The sequence below is a fragment of the Camellia sinensis genome, chromosome 14, assembly GCF_055761805.1.
Source record: "Camellia sinensis isolate YWXY chromosome 14, ASM5576180v1, whole genome shotgun sequence".
NCBI classification, from domain to species: Eukaryota; Viridiplantae; Streptophyta; class Magnoliopsida; order Ericales; family Theaceae; genus Camellia; species Camellia sinensis.
In genome coordinates this window covers 128,610,311-128,626,217 of record NC_138974.1, presented here as the reverse complement: position 1 = coordinate 128,626,217, position 15,907 = coordinate 128,610,311, and the positions used below count along the sequence as shown (strand labels likewise).

Here is a 15,907-nt window from a genome sequence, read left to right as displayed (position 1 = left end):
ATTTAATTGATAATATAATAATTTATCAAAACAGCTTAATCATGAAACAACAATTTAATTTTCCAACAGTTCAGGGTAGGGGAACATTTATAAAAATATGTAGCATGAAACTACTCACCTGGAAACAAAATAATATAATCCTCGAATAGAGTATGAAAGTCCAACTAGTGCCCTGAACCAATATGAAAACTACACGTCACTACTAATTTAAAAATACTAAAGAATACGAACTAAGTAACCCCAAACTAAAGCGCACTAACACGGCTCAACCCAACTCACTGTTACTCTTAAATATTATCTAAGTTCATGTTCTTCAAGGTCTAAAATCACCTAAGACATAGGTTCCGATCGAAACTTAACTAAAAATAACTTCAAGATAAAACAATGTTTTAAACAAGTTTTCCCAATCTATTCGCTAACTTTGAAAATTACAAAACCCACTCCACACTATTCGAAAAATTCCAATAACCTCCATATATGATCTAATATATCCTAAGTTTCGAACCCAATTGGTTTCACTCGATTTGCTTATCAAAATAATTATCTACAATTTATTATATCCAAACAGGTTATTTTCTGCAGCACTTTAAAGAAATTGACAGTTCTCTTAATATACAGGAGCAATCAATGCAAGGCCAAAAACGTACGAAACTAGACTCGTAACCGGTTCTAATGATACTAATTTGATAATTTTTGGATTTATAACCAAAGAGAACAACACTCCCGAATTTACTGTTTCGGACTGGTTTCCTGGACAGATTTAAATACCTCAATTTATATGGATTTTGACTCCCAAAAATTATGAAAAAATTCAGATATGCAATTCAATATGTAATTGATCTACTGTAAAAATTTCAAATTAAAATTCATCCGTTTGATATGGTTTCTTGATTTTTAAAGTTTGTAATTCTGTGCAGAATTTTTGAATTAAGAATTACACCCATTCTTTACACATAAGTTTAGCTCCTCAAATTTCTTAACAGTGTATACATATATATACAAAATACATAAACCTACAACCTCTCCATGAATGAATAAAATAATTATAGAATAAGGATGAAGAACAAAGAAAGAAGAGAAGAAAACCTAGGAGGGCTAACCTTTGATGATCACACACAACACAACACACCCAAAAGTTCTTTGATTGCAACATCTTCTTCTTTTTATTCCTTCTCTCAAACCCTCTCCTGTGGCTGCTGTGTTGTTGCCCTATGTGGTGAACAAATAATAGAGTAGGGTTTGTGTTTATTTTATTTTATACTAGTGGTGGGCACATATAGGTCAAATAAATAGATAAATATACAAAACATATATATAAGTTATATGCAACTCAAATGGTAAGAGTCTTATATTTTAACCTTGTGGTCTAGTTCAAGTCACACCCTCCTCTATATATATATATATATATATTTTTTTTTTAATAATAATTCTTGCCTCTAAATTAAATATTTTCACCATAAATTTATTTTAATTTTTAAAAGACCTTCAAATATTTAATTTGCACTTTAAAATTCACCACCAAAATATTTGAGATTATAATATTATTATTATTTAATTATTTACTTGATTTTTATATTCGAGTTCTCACACACATTTTTATTTAATCGTCATCTAAATGGTGAATTTATATAGAAATTTGAAAACGCAAATTTGGTATTATTATTATTGTTATTATTATTTTAAAATATCATTCAACATAGCCTTGTGAATGGGTTATGCTTTCTACAAAGGATTTCATTTTAGTTTGCTTCTAAGCAATATTAAGGGTAAACTACCAATATGTGATAATAGTAGGATTTAATTCTCATAAAGTTCTATTAAAAATAAGTTTTAATAAAATCGTCGTTAAAAATAATTTTTTGTGACGATTTTTTACTTATGTCGCTAAAAATTGACAATTAAGGACTTTTTTGTCATGATTTTTATAAATTGTCGATAAAATTTATAATTAATAACTTTTTTTGTGACGAAATTTTTAAATTGACGCTGAAAGTCAAAAATTAGTAACTTTTTTTTAAAAAAAATTTCCTAAAATTTATAATTAGTGATATTTTTTTTGTGACAAAATTTTCAAACTATCGCTGAAAATTAACAATTAATGACGTTTTTTTAATAATATTTAATAAAAAATGTTATTAATTATCATAGAATCTATTGAACAATGAATTTACATATTAAGACTTACACATAAGTACCCAATATTAATATTGACTTTCTCAGCTTTTTAATAGTGTCAAAATTTTGAGACAAACCTCTCCAAACATATTTTGAAGATGAGCATTTGTGGGGGGAAAAAAAACAAGATTGATTATTGGAGGCTTTAAATTGCACCTAGGACACTCCCAGCTTATATAAATTAACCATCTTCTAACATTTAAGAAAAGGATAAACTACGTGGCCCGCCATGAGGTTTGAAAGGATATAACTAACTTTATAGTTTTATCATGATTATTTAAGAGTATTGATAATAGTTCCCCTAATTTTTTTAGGACTCTCCATTTCTTTTGATCCCATTATCTCCCTTCTCTATTTTGGTGATTTTTAAAAAATAAAATAAAAAAAATTCACAAATATTATACTTTTTAACTATATCTATATTTCCAAAAAATAAAAATAAAAATAAAAATGCGTAAAATATTTTAAAAATTCACTAAAAACAAAAAAAAATATGAAAAACAAAAAACTCAATTTAAAAAAAATAATATAAAACAAATAAATTACACAATTTCTAAATTTTTCACCCATTGAGATAGTCATGTTAATAACTGTAAACATTACAAATAAAAAACTATTTAGGGTTAATTACACTTAATATTCCTATAATTTTAATTGTGATTATTAAGTCCAATTACAATGTGACCCTTATGTCTATATTGCGCGAGGCTAATAGAAATTAGCATGTGAGTCAAACATGATTTTTCTGAATGCACAATTAAAAGTAGAGTGGTCAAGTGGGATTTTGGTGAAAGTTGAAAGACCAGAGCGAAATTTTAGTAAAAATGCAAATGCCCCAAGAACAAAATAAGGAAAATAAAACATGAAAGACCACCAAATGGGATTTATAATAACAAACAAATGTTGGGAAAAACAATTAAAAAAAAAAAAACACATCAGGAAAAGGAGGGGGGGAGGGAATTGAAAAGGTGGAGTTTAAAATTTACAAAGTATCAACACGCATCTATCCATAACAATAAACAACAATGACAAATTATTTTGTAATATAGGTTTCTATATTGATACACTAAACATTTATCCATTGTGTATATCTTGTTCAATTTGTTGGGTTAGAAATTAGGGTTAGGGTTTAGGAAATTAGGGTTAGAGGGTTGGGGATGAGGGTAGAAATGAAATTTTATGAATTAAAATTAAAATTTAAAAATAAAATAAAAGAGAGGGGGTCATAAGAAAAAAAAGTAAGAGTAAATAGCAGCCCTCAAAAGTCAATTGTTCTATTTACTTACTGTAGACACCTCATTTTTGACCGCCCGCAAGACTTAGATGCTTTGTCCTGTGCACTCGATGATGAAGTTGTGTTGTGTGTGATTTGAAGTCTCAACGAAGGAATGTAAGCTCGTGCTCTAAAACCAATTCCAAACCCTTTATATTCATACTATTCTTACCGCATAAATTCATTTTTGACCATTGTACCACCCTACCCTGAGTTTGAAGCAGAGGAACCGGGGAATACATTGGAAGCTGGCCATACCACATTGGGAGCCGGCCGTAGCTATTGGGAGCCGGCTGGCTCTCGACAGCGAGAAACACTGTTCTGGGCGAGAATAGGCCAGCTGTCCATTTTTAAAGATATTTATAACCTATTTTGTTCAAATTCTATAAATACGAGCATATATCTCAATGTTAAAGGTTGGAAATCAAAGAAGCAAAAACATAGTGAGAGCCCTTTCTTCTTGTGCAAGCTATCTTTGAGATAATTGATCATCCTTATACTATATCCATACACCATAGACAACCTTAGACCAGAGCCTTAGGGCCTTGGTTGAGCTGTGTGAATCATAATTCAAGCTTAAGAGTGAACTTGGACCAAGTTTGGTTTACAAATAAGAGCTTACCTTCTTCAAAAAGTATAAGCTTACCACCTTTCCCTTGCTTTCATTTTTGTTTTTCTCTGTCTCTTTCTAGTGTTTTTGTATTGTTTTGATCCTATTCCAGGTGTTGGAACTTGGGTTTGAATGGCTACCAAATGGTAGAGAGGGTTAACACCTTTTCTTGCACTCTACTTCATAGCTCACACCCTTGTTTTATACTCTTTTCTTTGCCTTTTAAACTGATTTTCAAAGTTTAAAAAAAAGCTAAAAAACATGGTTTGAGGTCTCAAAAATGGAGAGGTTAGCCACCTCTCCTTGCTTTTGTTCACTAGCTTTGCATTTCCTTGTTCTTCCCTACCTTTTTTATGCTCTTTAACATGATTTTTAGCCACTTTTTTTAGCATATTAGAGGCTGTTTTAAGGTAGTTGTAATTTATTTGACTAGTGTATGCTTTGAATGGCTAGCTTGTTGTGTTGTAAGTCTTCATACATAGCTTGTTTTGTTGTGTCACACAAGTTTTGATAGTTTTTCTTTGTTTAATTTTCATGTTGAAGAGTCTCATTCTAATAATTGATCTCGCAATCATTTTTGCAACCTCCCTCTTGTCTTCTTTTGTTTTGTTTTGAGAGTTACTTCAACCGATTGATGGTTATTTAAAACATGAGAAAGAAACCTATGCTCAATGGCTTAATCTCTACGGAGGTTCATCATCAAGGCATAGGCTCTCTTTCATGCTTAGAATCACTTCTCATTTGACGTTTCTTCTCATTTAGTGGACTTAAACATCATTTTGGACACATTGATTAAAGAATGGCAAAGACTAATAAAATCGGCTTAAAATGAACTAAACCAACATAAAGAAAATGATTAGAGTTGGTTGGATTCGCTGGATGTTATGCCAAATCCATCGTTCCAAGAATTATCACGTATCAATCCATGATACGTTGATAAGACTTAGAGCGTGTCTACTTCCCTCTTTGAGTCTTCATGATAAGAGGGAAGGGTGATTTTTTATCACATTTATCAATTTTGTCCAAACGTGCTCGGAATCATCAAGCCATCAACTTATGCTAATTGATGGTTTCGAATGCGAATTTGTTCTGCTCATGAGTTTCCCATGACAGAGAGGGGTAGAAGGGATGAACAGGGCCTAGAAAGGCTCTGTCTGCACTGTTCTCACCTCAGAACACAAAAATTTTTTGGCATAAAATTTGGCGCCGGCCGGCACTTTTTGGGTCCGGTCAGAGATCATTTGGAGCTGGCTAGCTCCCAATGTTTAGCAAGCAATGAGCTTTTGGCAGAAACATAGGGTAGTGGATGAGGGTGAGGCAGAGCAGTCTGGGCAGACAGAGCAACTTATGGGCACTGTGCATACGACCATTGTGTCTCATGGTTGCCTAGATTACTATTCTTATTAGCATTGTTGTAATTGTTGTAAATAATTCTTATTGTTGTAATAGCCTTGTTACAATTATTATTGATATAACGCCTTTGTTGTAATAAATTAGATATGTAGCTTAGTGTTCCTTGAATTCGTAATAAGTAGCTAATTAACTTAGCTAGTTTTAATTCATTTATTCAAATTTGCAATAATTAGTTAATTTAGACACTCGGACATTTATTCGCACCCTCCTGTGTGAGGGCAAATATGTAATAAGCATGTATGTCTTTCAACCCCCATTTCTTTTTCTCTTTTATTTGTCTGCTTATGATGGTAGTATAAAGCATCATATTTACTTAGCATTCCCATGTTCGTATACACTTGTTTCATTTACATTTAGGTTCGGCTCATCATACTAACCAATGTAAATTTCAACTTCATTGTTTGAAAACGTGGTTTATCATATGTCTTGAATTGGATCATATACCATACTCCTAGCTGTCATGACCCGAACTCGCCCCTATGGATTAAGGACATAACTGGCCAGTAATCAAGGGATTACCTGTGGTCTCAAACCAAACCAGACGTAGCTCATTAGAGAAAAGTGGCCAAACGGAAGCAAACTTACAAATTGTCCATAAAGCTGTGCTTACATGGCACATCATAACAATCCATATACATACATGTTAATAACTCATGTCAAAATAAGTAATAACACAAAGTTTTGTACATACAGGATCATTGAGTCTAAGTCGGTCAAACCCAAAGTTTATATACAAAAGTGATCCAATGTTTTCACCAATATAACAAAACCATATCGAAAGGACAAAAGAGACGATGACAAGTCTCATGCGTGAGACGTTGGGATGACTCTTCAAAACCTTGACTGTTTCCCACATTATTTCACCGAGGCTGGGTTTGGACATCCTTTGGCTCACCTACACACACATGAATGAGTGTGAGCGAAAGCCTAGCGAATAATATCGAATAAAGAAGATACACTATAACTATGTACAACAGACGGCCTTGGGCCTAATCGTTCCTGTTCGACGGCCTTTGGCCAATCATTTGTGTCAAACGGCCTTCGGCCCATTCGTTTATGTCATACAGCCTTTGGCCAATTCTTTCGTGTCATACGGCCTCTGGCCCATTCATTTATGTCATACGGCCTCTGGCCCATTCATTCATGTCATATGGCCTCTGGCCCATTCATTTATGTCATACGGCCTTTGGTCCATTCATTCATATCCAACGGCCTGTGGCCCATTCATTCATGTCATACGGCCTCTGGCCTATTCATTCATATCCAACGGCCTCTGGTCCATTCATTGATATGTCAAACTATCATTCGTGTCAGACTATCATTCGAGTCAGATTATCATTCATATCAGACTATCATTCGAGTCAGACTATCATTCATGTTAGACTATCATTCGAGTCAGACTATCATTCATATTCATTCATTCATATCCAACGGCCTCTAGCCCATTCATTGATATGTCAAACTATCATTCACGTCAGACTATTATTCATGTCATACGGCCTTTGGCCCAACCATGTGGCATAGCAAACATTTGTCCCCAATTCAAATTAGCAAACTTATAAGACTTATAGGGGGAATAAGTAATTGGACAATTAACATACTTCAAAATATCTTTATTAAGATATTACTCACAATGTTCTGTCGGTGGATTCACCCTTGAGCTTGACCCTGCACATTACATAACACATATGGGTCACAATCAATTCAGTCCGTTCTTAATTCATACATCCCTCTTAGGCTTCTTTCTTATTCTTTTAATTCATTCCTAATGCTCAACGCATGCCTAAGAGTACTTAGAAGTGAAAGAGAACGGAAAATGAAACACATAACGCCTTTACCAATTTTCTGAAACAGGGGTCCCCGCTCGAACGTGAACTTCCCTGCTCGAGCGGACCCATTAGGTTTGCAAAAGTACTGGTTACCTCATTTTTACGCTCAAGTGTAAAGTCGGGCGCTCGAGCTGAAAGTCTCACTACATGGTTCCCTGCTCGAGCGTGAATATCCCCGCTTGAGCAGACGTCCATGTCTGCAAAACTTCTGGGAGCCCGTATTTCCCTCTCGAGCGGCGCCTTCCCCGCTCGAGCGGACATGCCAAATTCTGAAAAATCTAGAATTGTTCTTGAGGCTCAAACTTGATATTCAAAGGCTCCAAAGCTCGAATTAAGGTGCCAAAAATAGGGAAACACATTATATATCATGAGTGTACAAATAATATGAGGTCAATTGTTCAAAATCACGGTCCAATCTTCAAAATTAATCAACATCTCTATTGTATAATCAAAATTCATGCATTCAAACTTCATATAAGTTCCACACCTTCAATAATCAAACATGCATGTCAATTTTTTACTTCATTTCTATTTCAAATCTTACAAATGGCACTTATTATCATGAAACCCACAAAGATTATGCATGCATGTGAAGATTGGTGCCCAATTCTCCATGTTCAACATCATTCATGCTAGCTTATGCAATTTCAAGCTCAAACATATAAATTCATGGCAATTTCCTACATGCATGTGTATATTGGCTCCCAATTCATCAAAACCAACTCATTTCGTGTTCTTAATCACTATTCAACTTTGAATTCACAAAGTTACAAACTAAAATCCATGAATTTACTCACCTAGGAGCTTCAAACACCAAATTCTAGCCAATTCTTGAGTTAATCTCCAAGATTTCCAAGTTCCTTGCTCAAATCTCCAATTGTTTCCCCCCCTCTCTCTCTAGCCGATCCTCACTCTCTTTCCTTAGAGATAATCTTAGCCAAATTGAAATAAAGAGAGGAATTGAGTGTATAGTGGCCCTTTTATACAAGCTCCCTTAATTGCATTTATCAATATTAAATGATTGAGCACTATATCATCAATTTAATCTAATTAATCGATCCGAATCAATTTTCAATTAAATTTCACTGTAGGCTCTAAAAATTACGCCAATCACAATGGCGTAATTAATTTTGGTTTCTGTGGCCCATAGGGCCTTCAATTTCCAGTTTATAACAATAAGTTGAATAGATATTCCTACGGTGAACAGATAGAAATTCAAAACCACATATATTAATATAAATAGCACTCAAAATCATATCAAACACATAATCACATACGCAATTAAGATTAATTAGCATAACACGGAACATGGTTATCACACTAGCCGAGCCTATTAAAAATTGCATAAATGTGTGTATTGTATTAGTCACATTGTATCATATAGGGGTGTGCATGTTTTCTAATTATTTTGCTTTGATTGGCTTGGCTTGCGTTGGAGTACTAGGTGAGCACTTATTGTCTTAGCATATCACATCGTATGTTTGTGTTGTCATATCAAGCATGCTTTCTATGAGGCTAATTGCTTAATTGATATACTTGTTTGAATGTCGGTGGATGAAGGCCAATTGCTAAAATTAGGATAAATTGATTAATGTACGAACTCACATTTTCAAGTGGCGGGTATCAAAAATAATTTTTAAACAAACATGAAATCAAAGTATTCCAACTTTTGTAAAATTAGTCTATACTTGAGTGCGTCACATAGTAAAAATTGCTAATAATCGAAACAAGAGCATATAATGTAAATAAAAATCACATCATTATTAGTAGAGACCGATCTTTGATCGGGTGAGAGGGGTGCTCAATTCATGACCTTCCCCTCTCATACCTAAGTTCCCGAGTCGAGACACTTTGGTGATAACGGATAAGTGGCCTTTAGCACGAGTCTCGAGTTTCCTAAATTTCCTAAAAAAATATTTAGATGGCGACTCTGTAATTTGACAAAGCAGCCTATTTTTGGCATTTGATTCAAATATCGATTTTTCAAAAAGAATTGCTAGATTTGGATTCTTATTGTGCTTTCACTGTTTCACATTGCACTTGTGAAATCAGATTCAGAACCACGGGAGTCCGAACTGTAGGACTAATTGTATCCGAAAGGAGCATGAAAAACAAGCTACACTTATCTATACGTTTTTTGTAAAAAATTAATTAAAATAATTAATTCATAAAATAACTCTTAATTACACCTCTTTTGTCCCCCTTATTTATTTTTGACACTTTTACCCTCCCTTTATTTGGACAAAAAATATACTTTAATGAAAATATTTTTACGGAAAAATTTTTCAAAAAATGTTTTAAAATGTTTGGTAGCGGTGATGGTGAGACAAAGGTGGAGGTGGTGGTGGTGAGACAAAAGTGAAGGTGGTGGTGACAATGATGACGACAGTGATGGTGGCGGTTGCCATGGTGACGGTAGAAGTGAGAATAGCGATGGTAGTGTTATGATATTGGTAAAATTTTAATTCGAAAAATGTTTTTCTCCGTTTAAATGTAGAAAATATTTTTTGTCCAAATAAGTTTATTTTTGTTAAAAGATACGTTTAAAACATTTTTTGAGTTTTTTTTCCATATAAAATATTTTCATTATTTTGTTCAAACAAAGGGAGTGTAGAAGTGTCAAAAATAAATAAGGGTGACAAAAAGGGGGGGGGGAGGGGGTGTAATTATGAGTTATTTTAGGAATTAATTATTTTAATTGATTTTGTAATTTTTTATGAAAAGACATAGAGAAAAGTAAATAGAACAATTGACTTTTTCATAGTAACTACAAAAAAAAAAAAAACCTTGACAAAAATAATGTGATAATGTCATTACTGTAAGTAAATATAACTTTAATGGTGTTTATTTTGAAGTAAAATATCCACAATAAACTACGAGGGCGGCTATTATCACCTCTTAAATTCTTTAGACCCCCCATTTCTTTGAGCCCCACCCTAAATCCTAAATTTGAATAAGATTTTTTTGAACATCCCACTTAATACCAAATTTACCATTATTCATAATATTATCAAATCCGAGGCACACCCACCTAATTTTGTACATTCTCTCTCCTTCTCCTTTTGATGACTGTCCATCTCTTGTTGAAAAGAGCGCCGACGGTCATTGCATCAGTAAACACCATTGCTTCAGTGAAGAGCATTGCATCGACAGTCCATCATTGAAATTCCTGTCGACTCTCAACGAAAGAAGGAATCGACTCACGTTGTCCAAAGAATACTATCGAAAGAACTCATTGGAAATTCCTGTCCACCATTGTAGAAAACTTGTCAGAAATTCCTCTTTGGTAAATACTGACTCCCCATTTTATCAACAACATTGCCTCTTTTCTTCCTATCACATTTTTATTTTTTGGTTTATTTCAGCGTAAAAGAGGGTTTTGGAATTTTTCTCAAGAGGCGTGGAACGCGACCCTAAGCGATTTTCTCAGGACCTATTCTCACGATTTTAGTGTGGTTTGAGTGTTCCCTTCCTCACATGATTTCAGCGTGTTTGTGATTTGTTCTTCCTCTTCTCACGGTTTCAGCATGATTAGAGTATCTCAAGACGCGTGGAACCAAATCCCAATACTAAAACCATCTCCAATGGTTACTTAAATTTATCATCAAATTTGAATTTGGTAAAAAAACCTCCATTTTCTACTCCAACAGTTTCATCAAATAGGTATCAAATCCAAAATTTCACTTTTCTTTTATCAAACTGAGAACCAATGTACCTTTCATCAAATCATTGTTAATAGTTGTTGCTGGATGTCCTCCGGATGTCCTCCTGGATGACCATCTCAAGGCAAAATTTTGTGAAAAAATTGCACTGGCCAGTTGACCGTCCAGTCGTCCGCCTCAAGGCCAAAAAATAAAAAAATACACTACCCGGTTGACCGATATTCTGATGAAGCTCCAAAATCCTCTGTTGAAGCACTTGATATCAAAGGAAACCTTTTCTCAAATTTGATGAAAAAATTAATGCATTGTTGGAGATGCTCTAAGAAATTTACATGATAATTTATTATAACAAAAGAATCCAATACATACATAAAATCTTGGTAAAACAATCAATTCCGTTTTTCCGACATCAAGATATGTACAAGCACATGTATAATGACGTATATGCATGTAGATGAGATAGAAGGTACAAAGGAGCATCTCCAATCCTTACTCTCATTTTTCATCTAATTTGAGTGGAAACTTGGTTACAAAGCTTAATCTAAGTACTCCAGTCCTAACTTTTATTTATTTTTTTAGCATCAAATCTTTTAAGAATTCCAAACTTATCCCAAACCTCTCCTAATCATTTAATAATTTTTAAAATAAAATAAAAAACATATCCAATTCTTAAATCTTTTTAAAATTTCAACAAAATTAAGTAAAAATATCAATGTTGGAAATTTGGTGAAGGAGTAATTCATCCTTGATACAAGTTTAATTGGAGTTGAGTTTTAGCTGTTTATTCATGAAATTGAGGAAAGAATTGGGGAAGTACTAGAGATGCTTACGCTTTGTTTGGTGGGAATTTGAAAAGAGAAAAGAAAAAAGCTTGTGAAAATAAGTAACATGTAAATATATTTTATTCAACCACCACCGCTGCCACTAACTAATCCACTGGAACACCACCACCGCAATGACTATTTCCCAACAAAAGAGGGACAGAGAGAGGGGGAAAGATGTGCGTGTGGAAATCAAATCACGTCTAACAAACTCTACTTTTTTGAATTCGTGGATTTTAGATAAAATGATTTGAGATTAAGGAGAACATTTTAAGCTATTATTAGTGGATTTAAAGAGAGATATACTTCAAGATAGAAGACTAGTATTTTATTATATTAAATTCAGTAACTATCTAATTTAATCTTGAAATAAATATATAAATTTGAGCCATTCTTTAAATAAATACCCACAAATCCTTTAATTTCAAATTGATAAATCCAAACATAATCTTTAAACTATTTGCAAAATTGCAAAGTTGGAGAGAGAGAGGGGAGAGAGAATGGATTCCAACTCAATATGTGTGTAATATGTTCTGTCACTTTAATGTATCACAATAGTATAATAGGGATTTTCTGTGGCCCAATGTTTCCACTTTTTTTCTTCCAAAATTTCTATGTAATAGATAATAGTTTGGTGTTTGCTAACTTTTAGCTAATCACTAGCAATGATGTATTGGATTCATGATTATTTTAAGGGCAAATTACAAACACCTCTCGAAGTTTGATAAAAATACAGATTCTCTCCTGAGGTTTGAGAAATTATAAATTGCCCCTTGATGGTCAAATTTTCATAACAAATTAGGAAAAATTAAGGGGGAATCTGTATGAAAATAAAAACCTCAGGGGAAATTTGTTATGGAAATATAAACTTCAGGGAGCAGGATGTAATTTCTCAAACCTTAGGAGAAAATCTGTATTTTCACCAAACTTCGAAGGGGGTGTTTGTAATTTGCCCTTATGTTAATTACTTGTGAACTAAACAAGCCCAAATCCAACACTTAGCCATTAAAGCCGCATATTAGTGCTATGATACTACTTGTCATGAAATCATCAAAGACAATCCAACAGCTTTTCATGCAAAATAAAAATTAAACACCAACTAGAAGTAACATGATCACATTAAATTTTTCTGAATGTTTTAAAATTTTCCGGCTTGTACTTGTGGAAAGTTTCGTGTTGCTCTGAAAGTCCTTAAAGCTGCAGCTGTAAAGCCAAATTAGTATCCGGAGTGTCTGATGGTACTGAATATTGATTATTAATAGCCATAGCCAACTGAGAAGATTGAATGGTCAGTTCTGCTTGGTGGGTATGCCCAAAAGTCCTTTGCCTGTTGCTTACTTGGCTCAAGGATGATGATGATGATGGAATTGGTCCCTCATTAACAGAAACTTGCTGGAATTGGTTAAGCCGTGCTTTCAAGAATGGTAGATCAAAAGCAAACGGAGAGACTAATGGCACGACTCCATTTGATTCCACAGTGTGGCCCCCTTCCTGCAGGGAGGAGCTACTCTTCTCACCTTTTGGTCCCACTGCAGCTGCCATGGAGCCATCGGACAGATTCAAACTTGAGACCCCACTGGTATGCCAGATCCATGAAGATGATGATGTTGAACTGTTACTGTTTCTCAACTTGAATTCAAACTTGTTTGAGCAAGAATTCTCTGAAGCTAAATTTGATGGCTGCACTTGACTATCTGTTTTGCTCGAGTCCACTGTTGCAGCCACAGACTTGCAGGAATTCAAAACTTCAGCTGCAGAAGTAGAAGAACTCAATCCCAGATGAGTGTTGCTGATTTGTTTCTCGAGAACCTTGTCTCTGTCACTAATACTAAAAGTCTTCTTCCCATCACGTTCGCGGTTGGGCACAATTTTCCCCCCCAAACCACTACGATCACCCATCCTATCACTCGTATGAGCCTTTTCTCCGTCATCAGCGTCAGTCAAATCAATTATGTCAGTAGTTGTTGTTTTAAGGGCTGAACAACACCCAGGAAGGGGATCAAATAAGTCCCAAGACGTATTTGGGGTTAATGTATCCAGAGTACTAGGACCATTATGAGCCGAGGCAAATGCAGCAGGAACTTGACCTGTAGCAACTTGTATGAAAGAGTTTGAAGCTGGAGTTTGAAAATTGGGATCATCTTTCAAGCATCCTTGTAACTTTCGGTTCACAACCATTTGGGCTGTTGGTCCTAAACCTTTAGCAAACAACATCAAACTTTCCCTGTAGCTAATATCACATTGATTCACCTACAGCCACAATCACCAAGTAATTATCCTCACTTTAGATAATCAGGACTATCTGACAAGTCAATCTTTGTCATTCATAAAGCTAATACTAAAGCGATTCAAAACTACCACTATAAACAATTTAGATGTATTAGAGCACATGAAATTGTCTTAGCAAGGCCAATTTTTAGATGGTTCAATACAATCTAGAAATGAAAATATAGAGTTAAAAGAGATGCAAATAGTTATAAGACAGGTAAGAGAGATCATTTCACTAGAATGAAACAGTAGGAAAGGAATCTTACAGGAGACAATGGTTGTGGGGCACTATGAATTGTTGAAAAAATAGAATCATTTTCATTGTGGAAGGATAACCATGGTTTATATGTGCAACGCCGATCCACTTCAACAAAATTAGATCTTCTACCGTCTTTAGCACCTGTTTACAGAATGCAAGGAACACAAGACAATTAAACTACATTTTACAAGAAGACTTGCATGCACATTGCATAGAGATGCACACATACACATACACACACACAAACACTAATGAAAGCAAATACGAAACTAAAGATTCCAGACTTACCAGCGGGAAAATCATGTTCTCTAGTGTCAACACGAGTACAAGAGAACCCAGGTTTTCCTTGGATATTTCTCCTTAGATTTGATGGACCATTTAAAGAACGTCGTGTGCCTTTTGACGAAACATCAGTAGTCATACACCTGGATTTGACATTTGTAGTGAACCTAGGACTCGAGTTAAAATTCAAACCCTTGGCTTCTCCCTGAGGCCTCCTACTTGATCTCCGTCTTGTCTCCGAGAACTCCAATTCAAAGTTTTCAAAATCAGTTTTTAGAACATGAAAAACCTTCTTAGCTAGATCATATATGGCACGAGCCTGTGAAATATCAAACTACGGTATTCAAGTAATGAAGAAAAATAAAGATCTTTGTGTTAGCTACAATTCTTCCAGAATCTGGTAACAATACCTCTTTGAAATAAATGGTACCCGTGGAGTTAAAATGCATCGCATTTCTTGGTATTAAAAATACGTCATGCTGCATATTATAACAGACACCAAATAGATGGTGAAGAACAATTTAACTTGTGAAGTAGATTAATAATTTATGACAGTAACTTTCAACAATGGAACAAACCTCAAATTGCTCAAGATTTGTATACATTCCTTCATGATGTTTAGCCCTCATGGTGCCAAAATCCATAGGCTCTTTAATAATTTCGTAATAATCCTCAACCTCACATAGAAGCATGAAATTTCATCAATTATAGTGGGTTAGTAGGGAACAAAACAATCAAATGATGAAATCAATAAACAAAAATAAACCTCTTTGGGATCAACTGGTTCAGCAAATATTTCATTTGTATCTCGCCTGATACCAAAAGAAAAATGTTTAAACAACAAAATATTTCCTCCAAGAAATATACCATCGCAAAATTTCTTCCTAAATCATTTTCTCCTTTTACCATTCCTAAACTTCAAAAGGTGCAAAATACACTTGAGTAGTACTCACCTTTGCAATATGTCCAAGACAAGCTCAAGGATGCGTTTTTCTGGCATGAATGGAACGGGCGACATAACTGATGGTTGACCTAGTGGAGCGATAACAAGCTACGATTAAGACATTATCCTCATACTCATGATCGATATGATAAATTTACAAATTTGACGGAAAATTTGTACAACCAGAGGAGGTAGCATTATCATCAAGTTTTGCACTTCCTTTAGGTTTGATAACCAATGGTTGATCTGATTTAGGAAGCAACTGAATTACGTAGTGATGTGACATGCCATCGAGTAAGAAACCTTAATTTGTGTAATTAACAGTGACATATGTTATGGAGCAAAACGACTCACCACAATTGGTTGAATGAT

At 34.3% G+C, this 15,907-nt stretch overlaps 1 protein-coding gene and 1 long non-coding RNA gene across 2 annotated transcripts; both read right to left on the bottom strand.

Moving 5' to 3' along the window:
• Positions 1 to 12,974: 12,974 nt before the first annotated feature.
• On the bottom strand, positions 12,975 to 14,731 carry LOC114301025 (uncharacterized). Its single transcript, XM_028245919.2, has 3 exons — positions 14,599 to 14,731; positions 14,318 to 14,451; positions 12,975 to 14,033 (listed from the first exon to the last, which is right to left on the bottom strand). The coding sequence occupies exons 1-3, from the start codon at positions 14,729 to 14,731 to the stop codon at positions 12,975 to 12,977; spliced, it is 1,326 nt and encodes a 441-aa protein (XP_028101720.2).
• Positions 14,732 to 15,001: 270 nt separating this feature from the next.
• On the bottom strand, positions 15,002 to 15,406 carry LOC114301012 (uncharacterized). Its single transcript, XR_003642889.2, has 3 exons — positions 15,359 to 15,406; positions 15,171 to 15,269; positions 15,002 to 15,071 (listed from the first exon to the last, which is right to left on the bottom strand). It is a non-coding gene; the product is annotated as an uncharacterized LOC114301012 (long non-coding RNA).
• Between the last annotated feature and the right edge of the window lie 501 nt (positions 15,407 to 15,907).

What these genes read in the sequence shown, in the direction of transcription:
- LOC114301025 (XM_028245919.2), bottom strand. Translation starts at nt 14,731, where the DNA reads ATGACTACTGATGTTTCGTCAAAAGGCACACGACGTTCTTTAAATGGT. An exon ending in AGAACATGATTTTCCCGCTG is followed by an intron (nt 14,452 to 14,598) that starts GTAAGTCTGGAA and finishes TTCTGTAAACAG; the next exon opens with GTGCTAAAGACGGTAGAAGA. An exon ending in CCCCACAACCATTGTCTCCT is followed by an intron (nt 14,034 to 14,317) that starts GTAAGATTCCTT and finishes TTGTGGCTGTAG; the next exon opens with GTGAATCAATGTGATATTAG.